General features: G+C 38.0%; 2 protein-coding genes across 2 annotated transcripts; both read right to left on the bottom strand.

Annotated features, from left to right (window-relative positions):
* Nucleotides 1–378: 378 nt before the first annotated feature.
* Nucleotides 379–1,384, bottom strand: LOC141811557 (protein LURP-one-related 8-like). The gene is made up of 2 exons (XM_074699578.1): nt 1,089–1,384; nt 379–954 (listed from the first exon to the last, which is right to left on the bottom strand). Exons 1-2 carry the CDS (start codon nt 1,359–1,361, stop codon nt 556–558), a joined length of 672 nt encoding a protein of 223 aa, XP_074555679.1. The 5' UTR covers nt 1,362–1,384; the 3' UTR covers nt 379–555.
* Nucleotides 1,385–13,972: 12,588 nt separating this feature from the next.
* On the bottom strand, nt 13,973–15,706 carry LOC141811607 (putative staphylococcal-like nuclease CAN1). The gene is made up of 8 exons (XM_074699626.1): nt 15,531–15,706; nt 15,272–15,442; nt 15,086–15,196; nt 14,826–15,013; nt 14,704–14,763; nt 14,491–14,650; nt 14,344–14,412; nt 13,973–14,235 (listed from the first exon to the last, which is right to left on the bottom strand). The coding sequence occupies exons 1-8, from the start codon at nt 15,669–15,671 to the stop codon at nt 14,137–14,139; spliced, it is 999 nt and encodes a 332-aa protein (XP_074555727.1). The 5' UTR covers nt 15,672–15,706; the 3' UTR covers nt 13,973–14,136.
* Nucleotides 15,707–16,507: the final 801 nt, after the last annotated feature.

The raw sequence follows: 16,507 nt of genomic DNA, 5'->3' as shown, positions 1-16,507 counted from the left end.
AGAAGATTAATTACTTTATTTCTTAAGAATTCTTATCTTAAAAGGTAATTAACTTTTAGTTGTGAAGATCCTTTTCTTCACACTACTGTCCTAGTATTGTCTTATTTGAATTTTCTAGTCGTCTGATGACTATCAGTAGTCCTACTGGCAGCCGATAAAATTTGAAAATATAGGCTTCGAAGGCCAGCCACTCCTCTATTGTTCTTTAGCAGTCGACTTTTTGTTTGTTTCCGAAGCAATAGTGCCGTGGTAGGACATTCAAGTTGTCATCTAGACATTTATGATTCGATTCTCAGTTACGGCGTATTTGTAAGAATTTTTTTTCAAATGGAGAGCATAATCAAAAGATATTGGACGTTACGTGCACTTTCCGATTTATCCTGATGGCCGGTGAGATCATCACGCGTAAAATTTATGTTTAATTCATCTTTCTTTCTAATATATGAACAAGCACAACATTCATGATCTCCTTTGTGTTGTAGGAACAGCAACCTCAATCATTCATGATCTCCTGATGTCATGGACGCCGAGAGTCGACACGCTCTAACATTAATATCAAGCAAACGCCTTGGCAATTTTCAGGAACGGTGATCGAGACCCAAACATCTGCTCGAGGAGCATCACAATGGTCATCGCCACTGAAGCATCAAAGCCTGGCTGCACGACCAGATGGAAGACGTCGAGCCCAAAAGAAACGCCCTTGACGGGCTCCTTCCTCTTGATCTCCGCCATTGGCCGTCGCTCGCCGTCGAGGACGGCGCAGCGGCGCTGCGAGTAGGAGCCTTCGATCTTGTAGGCGCAGCGCGACTTGGCACCTGAGACACAAGGAATGACCCGAGCCTGCAGTGCCCTGGAATGGAGAGGGTTAACGTGCCTCTTCACCACGAACCGAGGATCGGCATCGTCCTCTCCTTCGTAGATCATCCACTGCTCTCCTAGCCCTAGGCTTAGCTTCTGCACAGGAGGAGTTCCAAGAACCAGAGTAATTGAGGTTATGGATCTGATTTCAGAAAAAAAAATCGTCGGGAATCAACAAGGAATTGGGGGAGAAGACCTAGCTAGACCTTTTTGAGGGGAATACCGCATACCTTTCTTCGGATTGTGAGGAGCGGCTTGCCGGCGCCGTCCATCAGCACCACCTCCTTCTTGCTCCCAGAAGCGTAGTTATCGACTCTGAACGCCAAGTTCCCCTTGGCATCAAACACCGCGAACCCATTCCCGTTGAAGAGGAGCGACCGCCGCCACACGGTCAGCACAGAGGCTTGCGTCCCGGCCTCCTCCGGCCACGCTTCCTCGCCCTGAATGCAGGCTACCGCACCAGGCTCACCTAGATCGACGCCTTTAGGGTGCACCCTCGCCATAGCCGCCGGCACTGCTCGAGAAGACGAAGCCAAGTTAGCTGGCGATGGAAGAGGCCTCGTTTCGCCATTTATACCCTCCAAGACGATCCGAAATGCGTCACATCCTCTATCTACCCATTCCATACCCGCGTCGAATCCCAAAGTGGACCCACAAAGATTTTTCTCTAATCCAATCACAAGAAGCTGCCGGAAGTGTGGACCGAGTAGTTCGGCCACTGGATGACGAAAGAGACTTGCGATTATTACGAAGATATTTAAAACGAATAAACATCATTTTCTAAAATACAGAAACCGATTTTTTAAAAATTTATTAAATTTTTAAAAAATGGGGTGGGCGGCTGTATTCTTCTAGATGAACTGTAGAGGAATTGGTGGCTCAGGATTAGACGCGTGTTGGAAGGATAGCGGCGGTTGGTGGGGTCCGATTTAAATCGGAGATCCTATTGGCTCACAGAGCGGATTGAGATGTATTTGTTGGTTGATTACTATGTTTACATTATAATACTGGAATTATTGACTTTGGTGAGGAAGAGGACGAAGAAGCATAGTATATAATATGGTCCCCGGGATTATGTTACCGCGGTAGGATATTTAGATTGTCATCCAAGCCATTCGTGGTTCGATCTCCAACTACAGCGTATTTGTAGAAATTTTTCTCTAAATAGGGATTGCAATCAAAGATACTGGGACATCTGGGTTGGCCGCTGCGTGCGCTTTTCGATTTATCCTGGTGGCCAGTATGAAACTTTCGTGGGTTCAGATCGGTCACTCCATGGATTGAGTCAATGCGACTAATTGAAATTAATATTTTTTTAATATATAATATGAGATTCACTGAAGTATGTGAGACGTTTAATTTTAAAATATTTTATTAAGAGATCCAGAAGTATTTAATTTAAGATTTAGATGATTCTATAATGATAAAAAAACATTATTAAGATTGATTTATCAATGTAGTACTATAATATTTTTAAATTTATTTTAATAATCGATAAATTTTTTTTTACACAAATTCAATATCTAAATTATTAAATAATAATAATAATAATAATTTTATATTCAAATAGTTCAATTATTTCTTTGTCTTGTGATGGGACAACTAGTTTTGGCGGGGAGGATGAATTCAGTTTCTGGAAAGGTCCGCAGAAACTGACAGGTCATCCTTATCGAGAATTAGAGCCCTTTTTCTGTAATTTTCAAAATTTATCGACTTTTGTGAGATTGTAGTGGGTCACGTATAAGATTGTAATAACAGAAACTTTTTTAGGGCACTAATCTATTTTTTTACTCTGAAAATTAATTTTTTAGTCTTGTGATTGAGTGACAAATATGATTGCATTGTTTTTTTTTGTTCACCCTAGTCGTCAATTCTCTATTTTTTAAATTTTTTTAAAAAATAAAATTATAATAAAATTTATTGCTATTCTTTATGCTTTATCTTTTCCCTTTAATTTTAGAGATTACTAGATGACATTCAAATAATGGCATGAGGTAGTTAAATATGAAGATCAAGGATCTTTAGATTTTAGAGTGAGCCAACTAATGTTGATAAATATTAGATAGACTCATGCATTAAGATGGATAATGAGTTAAAGGCTTATATTTAGGATGCATGAAAAGATTTCTAGAATTCAAGTTTGATACATACTTTAGAAAACCTTAATTGTGTCAAGTTGGATTAAGTTGTGTCTTATGACTTTCGCGTATGATTAGCATAAATCATATGCATTGAGAAACACATTCATAAATGTTTATGATGCATGATGAAATTTTATAGGATTAGAAATTGATATATAGATAGGATTTAGCATGATTCAATTATGTAATTTATAGTTTGTAATTAGCATGATTCAATTCTATTTCATGACTTGTATGTTTTTAAATTATGTCATAAATATTACAAGTTATATGCACCAAGTTATATCATGCACTTAGTACTAAGGATGCTAATAACAATTGATGTCGTTGTTGGGGTAATCAATATTTGATTAAGGTTAATCAATTTGATAAAACTGGAGTTGAATTTCGATGTTTGATCAATATGTTAGTTAGCCGAGTGAGACGTCAAGTAGGTCAAGATTGATTGTATACTTAACAATCGATCAATATATTAGTTGATTGAGTAAGATGTCAGGTATGTCAAGATTGATCGAATACATGATGGTCGAGCAATATGATGATAAGCATGCTTGAGCGATATTGTGAGCATGTGTGAGCAAATGGGGTGTGGTTGAGCAAGATGTCAAGTAAGTCAAGATCGACCTGATACTCAACGACAGTTGGCATGAAATGAGAAGTTCAGTGGGTCATGCTTGACCGGATATTTGGATGCAAGAGAAAAGGTTAAGTGGGTCACGGTTGATCGGATCTATAACTGGTGTCCAAAAAGGAGAAGTGACTAGTGGTGATAGTTGGCTAGGACTATAGCTTGAATATAGCAACTTTGGGAAGTTGTGAACCAAGTAAATTGATTTATCTTGTGCTCGTGTTTTCTTGTGTTCTGTATTTTATTTCTGCTGCGTATAAACCTTTTATAGACGAGCACAAAATTAGATGAAGGATTGTAGCTATTCACTCCTCTAGCTCACACGAATCCTAACAAATAGTATCAGAGTGAGACCATTCTTCATCAGATTAACTGTTGGAAGAAGCACAAAGCTAGAAGAAGAAGAAAGAGCTACATCTTTGGAGCCCTCCAATACTAATAAGTCATCGGACTAATCATCGAAGGACCTCGATTTTGCAATGGATCCCCACATGGATTTGGATACGACATCTGAGTATCTTCGCCGTTTGGATTAGGAGATTTTGATCAATGAAAAGCTAGGGTTGAGAATTTCTTCATGATGGACATCAATAATTTGTTCATCATTATAGAGGGATTTGAAATCCCAATGGATAACAAAGGAAAACTTCTCAACAAGAAGAAATGGATTGAGAAACAACTCTAAAAATTGAAGAGCAATGATAAAGTAACTAAAATTTTAATTAATTTGGTTTCTAACAACATTTTGTATAGAATAAATATATATCATGACGCAAAGGATTTATGGAGTAAGTTTGTCAAGCTTCATAAAAGTTCATCTGATGATCATGAGTCTAAGGAAGGAAACTCATTGCTCAAGAACTTGAGGATTCAGATGTTGAGAGGTGCTCAACATCTGAGGATGAAATTGAAGAAGCATCCACTTCAAGAAATGAGGGGAGAGGTCATTGACACCGGAACGACAGAGACTCTCAACTTTTGGAACCGATAAGGAGGAAGATTGTGCCACCTATACAAGTCAAGAGAGCTCAAATTATGAAAGTATATCAATTTCAATTATAAAGATCATATAATATGCTTTGATTGTAGAAAGAATGAACACTATAAGAGCAATTGCCCACAATTAATCAAGAAGAATCTCAAATGACACTTAAGGCAAAGGAGAAGTCAAAGGAAGTCGAACCCTTGGTGTGAAAAGGCAAAGAACATATCGTGTTCTTTTCATGCAACAAACGTAGACATTATCAAAACTAATATCCAAGAGGGAGACATCCAAATAAAGACAAGGGAAGAAGCTCAAACTTAGGAGGAGCTCCTAATGTATTATTTTCATAATGCAATTTTTTTATATCATAATACGCATGTTAGAAATAAGTTTTATGATCTTAGTGCAAATTATCATAAACATAGAATTTTTCAACGAACTTAGAGAATATTTCAGGGATCTTTCATGGTAGACTTACCCAACCTAAGGATAGAAAGGATCTAGGTAAAAACTCTAAGAAGACTAGACATATGGATAGAAAAGGAAATATCCAAAGTAATTATGAAAATTCAAGAATTAATGTCTTAGAGGTTAAAAAATCAAGTTTTGAGGTCAAGACTTAATCAATTAAAAAAGCACCTTAAAAAATGACAAATGAGGTTAAAGGGTATAAGAATCAAAACCTAGGTTTAGGTAGACCAAAGTTGTCTAAGGACAAGAAGGGTTTGAGATACAAACCAAAGTCTCATCCTATCGTAAGGTTTCATATAATTATAGATGAAATCCTAAATTTAGGAGTAAAGTCAATATTACAAGGGAGGTCATTTCTAATATTGATCTTCAGGAGATTTATGATTAAAGCTTCTAAGAAGCCTAAGAAAGTCATTAGGAAGATATCTAAGGAGGTTATCTCTAGTAAATACCTAATACACCCAAAGAGTTTCAATAGGGATTGAGTTCCTAAGAGTGATCTTTTTATACTAGATGGGTATAGAGTGTGTCATCCTTAATTGGAAGGGTAATTAATTCCACCATGATAAAGGTGACAATTTAGGACATTTTCAAGGTATTGTGATATCTTGAAAATAAGGTTATATATATTATCTTAGAAGATTTCTATAGTGTGCTAATGAGAATTAAGTTTTTTATGTTGATCAAAATTAGCACGATAGGATATAATTCAAAAGTGTACCAAGTCAGAGTTTTTGACACATTCAAGAGAGTTATGTCGCTTCTGTTAAATTGTGTATTTGATATAATGATTAATTGAAAACGCTTAGATTGAAAATCTATATATTTTTGTTTTATACTTATCATATTTTGTATGTCATATCATATATTCATCTTGTCATGATAATAGGTCTTGATATATGAAATCATATCATATATGCATCATTTGAGTTATGATAGATTTCTTTCTAAAAGGTATACATTTGATGTATGACATATTCATTTACATGCATAAATGTTAATTTCTTATAATTAAGGATAAATGATATTTGTTGACATCCTAGGTAGAATGATCAAATTTAGAATGTCTGGATAGAGATGCATGATCCCTTAGCTCAGAAAAAATAAATTTTACATCTCACAAGAATAATAGGATCAACTTGTATGTGTATTAAGATACATTAGATATAAATGAGATATTAGGATGATGAACTAAGTTCAATGTGTAAATTTAATGCATCTAAATGAGCTAAGTATCATCAAAACAAATAGATTTTACATGGATAATAATGGGAAAAGTTAATGCACAAGTCATGTATATTTAACTCATATATCATGGTTGAAAATTAGCCTTGAAAACCATTTCAAAATTATTTTAGAAACCTTGGTAAAGTCTATTTGTTGATAGAATTATCATTGATTAATATAAAGAATGTGAAACATTGACGGTTTCAATTGTTTGTAACTTTGTGTCATTCTTTGAAAATAAGATATATTTTATTAGAAAATTATTTTTTCCTAATAATATTTGATATAAGTAATGTTTATATGAAATTTTATAATTTTTCAAAAATCATAAAATTACTTATGCATTTCTAAAATTTAGTCTAAAATTGATATGCAGTTTTTCAATCTAGCAATCGACTGCTATAATGAATTTTGATTGAAATTGAGTTATTTCAGATGGTTAAGCTCACTCAAAAGTGTTTTAACTATCCTTAACCCTCTAAGATTCTCGGATAAACATTCAAAGGTATTTTCTTGATGAAAATGAAAAGAGTATGCTAAAAAGGGAAGTATAAGAATTTGAGAAGAAGTTTCGATTCAAGGTTGAATCTTTAACATCATTACTCAATTTTTGACATTTCCTAAAGCTTTAGAAATTCCAAAACATTGTTGGTTCAATGATGGAAATAGATCATGTTTTGAGGGAGAGGTCCACCTTAAAAATATGATTTAGGTATAATCGGAGGAGAATGTAAGATTTTGAGGTTGTTGAATGAATGAATGATCGTATTCTCAAGGTTGAGCATTAGAGAAATGGAAGGTAGGGAACCTCCATTGTGATGTTGGAGGTTTGGAATAGGAGTGAATGGATTTTGAGAAGAGGTCTTTTGATGTATGCCAAAGGGGGAGAATGAAAGGTTTAAGTTAGAAATTCTTCGTCATTTGTTCTTTGGCATGAGAAGAGGGATGAAATAAAGAATGGTGGGCTAATGAGTTACCTTAACTTAAATATATTATCAAATATTTAAAAAGGAAGATTTTTGGTGCAATTGACTGACCTCTGGTCAAAGTTAACCAAGCTCGAGTTAGATTTTGATGTTTAATTAATATGTTAGCTTGTTGAATGAGATGTCAAGTAAGTTAAGGTTGATCGGATACGTAAGAGTCAATCAATATATTAGTTGGTCGAGTTATGTCAAGTAGGTCAAGATTAATCGGATACTTATGGTCAAGCAATATGATAATGAGCATGCTTGAGTGATATGGTGAGCGTGTGTGAGAAAATGAGATGTGGTTGAGTGAGATGTCAAGTAAGTCAAGATCAATCAGATATTTGACTAAAGTTGACCGAAAGGAGAAGTCCAAGTAGGTCACAGTTGATCAAGCACTTGACATAAAAGAAAAAAAATCTAAATGAATCACGGTTTATCGAGCACTTTGTGATAGAAAGTTCAAATGGATCACGGTTGATCGGACACTTGGCAGTCGAAAGTATAGTGAGTTGGCATGAAGCGAAAAGTTTAGGTGGGTCATAGAGGATCAACCACTTGACATGAAAAAGAAAAAGTCTAAGTGGATCATGATAGACCGAATACTTAGTAGTCGGAAGTCCAACAAGCAGTGGCGGAGCCAGAACAACTGATCTACTCGAGCTAATCCTGGGCCCTGGGTTGCCTTCCTTTCTCTCATCGCCGACCCATTTGGCATCCTCCTTTTCAAAGTTGTCGGCCGCCATCGGCCCCCCAACTAAAGCTCATGTAAAGTAACACATGGCTCCACCCTTGTCGACAAGGAAGTTGGTATGAGAAAAGTCCAGGTGAGTCGATGATTAATTGGACATTTGGCAATAAGGAAAGTCCAACAAAGAGTTGGCAAGGTATGGAGTAAGTAGATCATGAAGGATCGGACACTTAACACATTGATGAAGTCCTAACATATTAAGATTGACTGAATGTTAGGCAACAATAAAGTTTTGATAGGCCAAGTGTGACCAGATACTAGGCAACGACGAAGTCCTAACAGGTTTAGGTTGATCGGATATTAGATAGCCCCATGGTTCGAGCCTCCCTACCTCCATTTTTCTTGACATGGCTCTACACAGACCATGACTTCGATACCAATTATTAGAACTGATGAAATCAACATATAGCTGATAGTCCTCACATGGCTCTACACAGACAATGACTCTGATACCAATTATTAGATCTGATGGAATCAACATATGGTTGAGGGTCCTCATAGGCCATGACTCTGATATCAATTGTTAGAACTGATGGAATCAACATATGACTCTGATATCCACTTTAAGACTAAGTTCTCATGGTTTTATTTTTTGGGATTAACTCAAAAGGTTTCATTTCAATAGAGATATCTTCAATCTTATAAATTCGTAATCTTTTTCATGTATTTTCAATGTGAGACTTTGATTGTATCTCAACAAAGTCTCGATAGATCAAGGGTGATCAAATATCAAGTAAAAGAAGTCTTGGTAGGTTGAGGCAAATCAAATACTAGGCAAGATGATATTTTAATTTGGAAAGACTAAAATAGGGATAACAATCAATTGCTAAAAATGACAATCGTTTGCTAAACCCTAAAACCCTGAATTTGGGGTTTGAGGAAGTAAGGGGGTTTGTTGGAACCTAGTAATTGATTGTTGAAATACAATAATTGATTATCGATTCTTAGGGCTTTGAGGATGAAGTGTTGCTTTTAGACCAATAAGAGGCAATTCTAAGCAATAAGAAAGCATTCAAAGTAAAATTTTATTTGTAAAGTTGTTTGTGTGCTTCCATTTATATTTGTATTTGTACACTTATTGTATTTGTTGCAAGAATAAGTTATAAGTGATGAGCTAGGGTTTCTTGCATTTTAATTGATTCAAATTTTGGATTTTGCATGAAAATAATTATTTATTGAATCGATTTGACCATGTTTGTGCTATATTATATAAATTGAGGCTTGATTATAATTTTCATGATTTAATGACAATTTTTGCATTAATTTAGTTTTAATTGATTGTAGGGCTCAAATCGGACCCAACTCGAGCTCAACCGCGGTCAAATCGAGTCAAATTTGCTAAATTGATCAAGCCCGCATGGAGGACATGACCTAGCTCAAGTTTGATCAAAATCCCTCAATTTTTTGGAAACCCTAAGCTGCCCTAGAGCCTATATCAAGTTTTGGCCGTTGGATTCAAAATCAAGGGCTCAGATTGATCAATTAATCAACCGGTATATAAGCCAAAAATCAAGAAGTGAACAGTGGCGCAGCCACTGTTCACCTTCGTCCTCGACGCATTTCCCCTGCTCACACGCGTACCAAACAGCGTAGCCCCATCCACCCAAACCGAAGCCATTGCAATCCTTGGTCCTTGAGGAGTTTAACGCCGGTCGATTGGGTATTTTTCGGCGGCTGGAAGGGCGTGACGGAGAGGGTTTTTCCGGCGCGGTCAACCCCTGTTTCCGACGATTCCGGCAGCCTGCTGCACAATCCGAGTCCTAGGTTCGTGGAGGGGTTCTCCTAGGATCGAGGAACTCCCTTGTATCAACAGCAACGCAATCGGAGTAAGAAGAAGCTGAGGATTTCAGATTTGACACCTCAAACCAGCTCGTGCAAGGCACTGTTTCGTTCGGAGAGGGTTTTTCCGAGCTTCTTAGACGTCGGGCAACGAGTGAACACACCAGAGATCGCGTGGAAGACTCCAGAGTGATTGTTGAAGCTGCATTTGTGGATTCAATAGCTTGTTTGACACCAAGCTAAGGAAAACAAGAGGAAAAAGGGGAAGGCTGGACGTTTACAGTTTCTGTTTAGCTGTTACTGAACATTTCAAATTGTGGTCACGTGTTTACTGCATTCTTTAGCTAACAATCGCAGGATGTTTGAGTTTGGTTAATTCTTAATGCTAATATAGTGGCTTTTGGATTTAATTTCATGCTATTAGCTTCAATTTAGTGTTAATGGGTGCTTACTGATAAGTATCAGAAATCACTGTTCTGTATCAGATTTTATTTGATCTTAAATCAGATTGCTAGATTGTTCAGATATGCATTGTTGTTAGTTAATTGCATTTAGTTAGATAGATTACATTTAGTTAGATAGATTGTTAGAAGTTTTATTGCTCTAGCATGGTTTGAGATTACTGATTTCAGAGTTCAGTGACTTTTGAACCTTGTATTCGGTCCCTTAGACTTTGGTTGTGATTCCCTACCATCTGAAGAATTCAATTCTTACATTTTATAATTAGGGATGTTAAGTTCCAATGCTATTTCTTAACTTTGAATTAATTTGCATATTAGATTCGATTGATACTTAGGATTTCTTGCTTGTTTTCATTTTTATGCATTTTTCATTAATACATTGAATTTAAATTTTCATTACCTTTGAAAATACCAAAACCTCCATTTTCATAGAAAACCCTAAAAAGAACAACTCGAAAGCTCGAATTAAGCGATTTTCTACTAGCCTTGGAAAAATACGACTCGAGGCCCCTATACTTCATTTGTTTGAATTTATTATGAGTTTTCGATAAATTTATAAATTTTAATTTGCAACCCTACTCGTGACACATTACAAATCTAGGGTTGTCAATAAAAGGCCTCTCCGCCTCCCGAATGTATCCGAGAAAGAGAATGGACTAGTGGTGATAGTTCGCTGGGATTATATCTTGGATGTAGCAACCTTAGGAGGTTGTAAATCAAGTAAATCGGTTTGTCTTATGCTTGTATTTTTTGTGTTATATATTTTATTTCCGTCGTGTATTAACTTTTGTAGATGAGCACGAAATTGAAATAAAACAATCGAAGCTATTCACCTCCTCCTCTAACTCGCACAGGTCTTAATAATCGTGAGACAATCTAGGGGTGACTTGTTTTTCATATTTAGATATATGGAAACAAGTGAGATGTTAGAATAATAATTTAGGTTTAAGATGTTTGATGTGATGCATCTAGTTGAGCTAAGTTTCATCGACACATAGGAATTATGGAATAATCAACCATTGGGAAGGCATGTATACAAGTCATATGCATAACTCAAAGATCACGATAGAAAATTATTTTTAAATTAATATTAAAGAATAATTTTTGAAAGTTTTAGCGGTACATATTTATTTATAGAAGTTATCAGAAATAATATTGATACAAAGTGTGGATTGAAATTTTCAAGTTTTAAGGGTGTCTAACTTTATGTCAATTTTTGAAAATATAAATTATTTTCATAGAAAATTATTTTAATATAATATTTTATGATTTTTTATTAAGTATAAAATTATTTATGATTTTTCAAATCTTGTTTACCGGAGAATATAGAACGTAGTCAACTAAAACAGAAATATTATTCAATTAGTCTAGTGAGTAGTTAATTGGAAAGGTACTTTAGTCGATTAAAATCTGTCTTAAATAATTTATAGTTTTAAATTCATCTTAAACTTGTGTTTTAGGTTATTTGAATTTGGATTATGAATTCTAAGGGGTATTATTGATGAAAATTAAATTTCCCAAAGGGAAAAGGGATCGAATAAGACAGAGAGGGTTGAAATAAGATAGAAATTTTATATAGATTTAATTTTAGATCTTTGTCGACCACATCAAAATAATATAATCAACAAGGATTTCAATTGCAACATGAAGGTGGCTTGAAAATGAGTCATCATAGTGAGACTAGCTAGAGTTGATAGTTGTAGGAGGAGCGATGGAGTCAACCGACTATGCAAGGAGGAAGAGGATGAGTGGCAGTTGCAACAACTATGAGGAGGGGAGGAAGAGGATGTGAGGCGGCAATAGTGTCAACGACAATTGTGAGTGAAGAAGAGGAGACTACAATTCTTTATAATGTCAAAGAAGGAGAGGAACAACATGAGCTCAATTCGGTCCCTCAGTTCTCTCTCAGCTCGGTACGTATTTTGCTTAACTTGGGCGTCCGAGCTCAACCCGGGATGCAGTCAAAGTCGGGGTCCAACACCCGACTCGATAGGTCGACTCAAAACTTGATGGCCGACCTCTCTATCAACTAGCCTCCCTTTCCCCAGTGCCTTAACGCTCAATCGACTCATTAGTCACCTATGCTGCCGCCAGAAGGATATAAGTGATCACGTGAGGGGATGGTTAGCCCACCCCTTTATACGGTATGATGGTACAGCATGACTTTTCATTACTACGATGGCGATAAGACACTTTCTTTATTTGGATGGGACATCTCCTCTGACAAAATCTCCTCTCAGATATATTCTCCTTAATCACGACGTGACATCTAAGTCTATATAACTCCCGCTCCTCATATAATGCAAGTACGCATGATCGTCACATATCCTCAATTAACCTCACTACTTTAATTAACCTCACTACTTTGCTCCTTCTTCCTTCGTTAGACGGGAACTGACTTGAGCGTCGGAATAGTTGAGTCAGGATACTCCTAACCTCCGACCTCACTGTCTTTTTGTGGAGCTCACTCGGACTGTGGAGCCCGTCATCTTCCTCTCTTCCTCCAACCTGATCAACTTGCTTGTCAGATGGTTGTATCACGTTCGAAAGATGATCTCAACCAGAACAATTGTCACGTCATGCCATGTTTCGGTAGAACTTCACTTCCACCAACCAAATCAGTTTGATGATGACTTTTGCCTTTTTAAAATCGATATTGATGAATAGATAGATGATTAATTAGTCGTCATGCTTTGGCGTGAGCCAACTTTAATGGCATTTAATATGAGATTTCATCTTTTCATAAGGCATCCTTCCTACGTGTGTTTAGTCAAATTCATTTCCTTCATGCACAAGTCATTATATATATATTGTAGAACAAATTTAACATATCTATACATTTTTCATGAATGCATAAATAGTTGTACATATCTGAAGGAATCTATGTATAAACATCACCTGCCTATCGAACAAAACAAACAAACAAGCTTATAATGTTCTTTCATCAATTGAAAGAAAGAAGAAAGGAATTGTTCGATCCTAGCAAAACTTTTAAGGATTTGTCCCATCGATGCCTCCGATTGGACCTGCGGGTGGGACGGGGGCTCTAGGGAGCATAACAAACACCATTGGCACTTCCTCCTTCACCGTCATCTTCAAGCTCGAGTTGATCCTTGTCGTCGTCGTAATCTTCTCTCGTTGAGCGAAGGAGCCTTCCTCGACGCCGAGGCCTCGTGCGGCCATGGATTGCTGCAACATACTGAACTCGAGGAGGAGGAGAAAGGAGAAAAATGGTGAATTTGGCTTTAGAAGCCATTGGCAAGGAGTACTAGAAGATTTAGCTTACAACATAAGCTCAGAGGAGGCGAATAAATAGAGAAGTAAGCCAGAGTTGAATTTCGATGCAATGTTGCTTTGCTTGAGCCTCTGGAACTCATTAAAAAAATCAAAGTCAGAGAAGAAAACCGAATGAATAAACTTCGATCATCTACTTCAACGCGTTCCAGGTGGCTTCCTTGAAACGACTGCTGACAATGTCAAAGTCACACCTTAATGGAAACTTGCCAGGCACTTAACTAGATTTTGATGACGAGGATGGATGTATCTTATCTATCTTGGGCGACAACGTTTTGACTTTAGTTCATATTGTTTTCAGGTCAACTGGGACAATATCAAACTGAATCCAATTTAGAGATCGAAGGAAGGTTGCTGCATGCTTTGCTTGTTTAACAAGTTATAAATTGACGAGGAACAACACTTTGAAATCACATGGGCATTTTGTATTCTGCAATTGAAAGTTGGTGGCACTTCTTCCTCCCCAATTATTTGGGATGATTCAGTTCATTGAAAACAATCATAATACATAAATGATACACAAGTTTCAACAAGTCCTGCAGTTTAGTGTATAAATGTTTCAGAACATTTTCTTCATGTCGCATTTCTTCTCTCTTTCCTCCATTCCCATGGCTTCTCAGGGTGTGAAGAAGCCCACAAGCCAACACGTTTAGCTCTTGCCTCTTTCTCCCACTGAAAAACGATAATCTCGTGAAATAGAGCTGAAACCAAACTCTTTAGCTAGCATCTCCTTACAGGAAGAAGACACAAGTTAGTTACTGAAACAGTAGGATCGATCACCTTTGCTAGCTCTGGACGTTGGTCATAGGCAATGTAGTGCCATGCAAGCCCTTTCTTAAGCATCTGTTCCTGAAAAATGAACAAGTATCAGAAACTTAATTGAGATGCCATGCCATGCAGTAGTGCTGCTATCAGTTTGTATCTCACTTGGATATAGACACTATTGAAGTAAACGTCTCCTACGCAGCGACCATATCGATCCTCTCCATAAACAAGAACCTTCAAACACTTCCCTTGGACTAACTTCACCAGTGCCTCCTTGGCTTCCTTCCCGAATGGCATGGAGCTCTCTGGCGCATCAATTCCCCTGTTGCCCTTATTAGGACGCTTGATCAAAGCAAGATGAACTAAATGTGGTACCTCAGTCTGATTCGATACTTGCGTGCGAGGACCTCTTCATTGTTAGCTCCAGCAATTACCCTGCAAATGTGCCAATGCTTAGGAACAAGGTCAATTGGGATACTGGAGCACTGCATCATCACCTGTATCCCGCGTCTATGATAATTTTATGGAGTGCATCTGCCTTGTTGTAGTCCTTGGCAGCTCGTGCTCGTGCTCTCTCAATGGCTGACTCCTGCACACCTCGAGGGACATTCGCTGATTCCCTCGGGTCAGCGGTGTCGACGTACACAGTAATTGTATCTCCATCTGCCACAGCTCTAGCATCCACCTAAAGCATCAAGCACTCTTGTTACAAGACTGCCCCAAATGCATCGACGATAGAGAAGAGATCGGATCTCACTGGAAGTGTGTGCAGCTCATACTTCACTCCTTCTGGCTTCGATGAAGGACGAACCGGGGCAGCATCTGGCAGAGTGTGAGGGAGTGGAAGGCCGTAGTAAGCCAAGAGACCCTGGTTTCAAAGAATCAGATTCGGTTAGCAGTAACCAGAGCAGATTGTTGTGGTCTACGAAGTCGAGTGCAGTACCTCTACATCTGCTCTCTGATGCCTCTTTAAAGTTTGGATGACGAGCCTCGAAGCTGCTTCTGGCGTTTTGGGCGGCGGCTTGGCTTCCTTCCATGCGTCCTGCAATTTTCTGTACCAGTTGGCTTGTGCCTTCTTAGAGGAGACTACGTGCTGGCTCAGCCTCTCCGGAACCTTGGCTCATCGGCAATTAAGTTACTGTTAAAAGAAATTGGCGACGGAGTATTGATTGCTGTGGTTGAATGTGGGGGAGACTAATGACCTGCGATGTGACGCCGAAATGGTGGAGATCGTGGGCGAGGGCGGAGACGGCGTCGGTGGCGGCGGCGGGAGGGGCGGAGGAGGAGTGGTGGGGCTGGTCGGAGAATTTGCCGCAGAGGAATTTGAAGAGGGAGTTGCCCATCTCTCTCTCTCTCTCTCTCTCTCTCTCTCTCTTTCTGGCTGCTATTCGATCGATTGAAAGGATGAATTCGATGGAGGCGGAGGAAGAGGTCAATCCGATGCCAACTTTCCTTTCCTGGCAAAGCGACACTTGGAGGATGCTCATTGGATTGCCTTCGCAAATTTAGATCTGGTAAGGTGTACACTTCTGTGTCGTTGACCTCGTTCGCGTACCTTTTCTGTCTCCTCTAGCGAGTGGGGTAATTTGTGCAGCCACTGGTAAAGATGGTGTACAAGTGGGTAACGAATTTGTAGCTTAAACTCTTTTGTTGCTTTTAATTTGTAGCTTTCCTATTTGGCCCCCAAATTATAAATTTTTTTCTTAAAAGGCTTATACACTGATTTAGCATCAAGATTTGTCTAGAGGTGTAAATGAATCAAGCTGCTCATGAGTTATTTAAATTTTGATTCAAAAATTTTTTTTGAGTTTCTTCGATTAAGTTAACAAGCAGAGCTTGAGCTTGATTTCAAGTTTGAAAATATTATCGAGCCGAGTTCGAGCTTAACAGTATTTGGTTCGTGAGCTTGCGAACATGTTCGTTTAAAGACTTACGAACGTGTTCATGTTCACGAATATGCTCGTTTAAAGGCTCACGAACGTGTTTGTTAAAAGACTCACGAATATATATATATATATATACGAGTTTGATATCCTGCGCGAACGAAAAAACGCGACCCGTGTGCACGCGATCCCGACCGTTCATCGCGAAAAATCCAGGCCATTCATCGCAAAAAAACACTGTAGCTTCTCTGCGTCGTCGGCGTTCTCGCCGCTGCCGCTCCCCCGTTCGGCCACCG

This window comes from Curcuma longa, chromosome 17 (genome assembly GCF_044706935.1).
Source record: "Curcuma longa cultivar G26 ecotype Majalengka, Jawa Barat chromosome 17, ITB_CL_G26_1.1, whole genome shotgun sequence".
NCBI classification, from domain to species: Eukaryota; Viridiplantae; Streptophyta; class Magnoliopsida; order Zingiberales; family Zingiberaceae; genus Curcuma; species Curcuma longa.
Note: the sequence above shows the minus strand (reverse complement) of the source record. Positions and strands in the feature narration are given on the sequence as shown.

Excerpts from the sequence above, each read along its gene's own strand:
- LOC141811557 (XM_074699578.1), bottom strand. The coding sequence starts at position 1,361 with ATGGCGAGGGTGCACCCTAAAGGCGTCGATCTAGGTGAGCCTGGTGCG. Across the intron at positions 955-1,088 it reads TCCTCACAATCCGAAGAAAG|AAGCTAAGCCTAGGGCTAGG; the intron begins GTATGCGGTATT and ends CCTCCTGTGCAG.
- LOC141811607 (XM_074699626.1), bottom strand. The coding sequence starts at position 15,671 with ATGGGCAACTCCCTCTTCAAATTCCTCTGCGGCAAATTCTCCGACCAG. Across the intron at positions 14,764-14,825 it reads ATCATAGACGCGGGATACAG|GGTAATTGCTGGAGCTAACA; the intron begins GTGATGATGCAG and ends GCACATTTGCAG. Across the intron at positions 14,651-14,703 it reads AAGTATCGAATCAGACTGAG|GGGAATTGATGCGCCAGAGA; the intron begins GTACCACATTTA and ends TAAGGGCAACAG.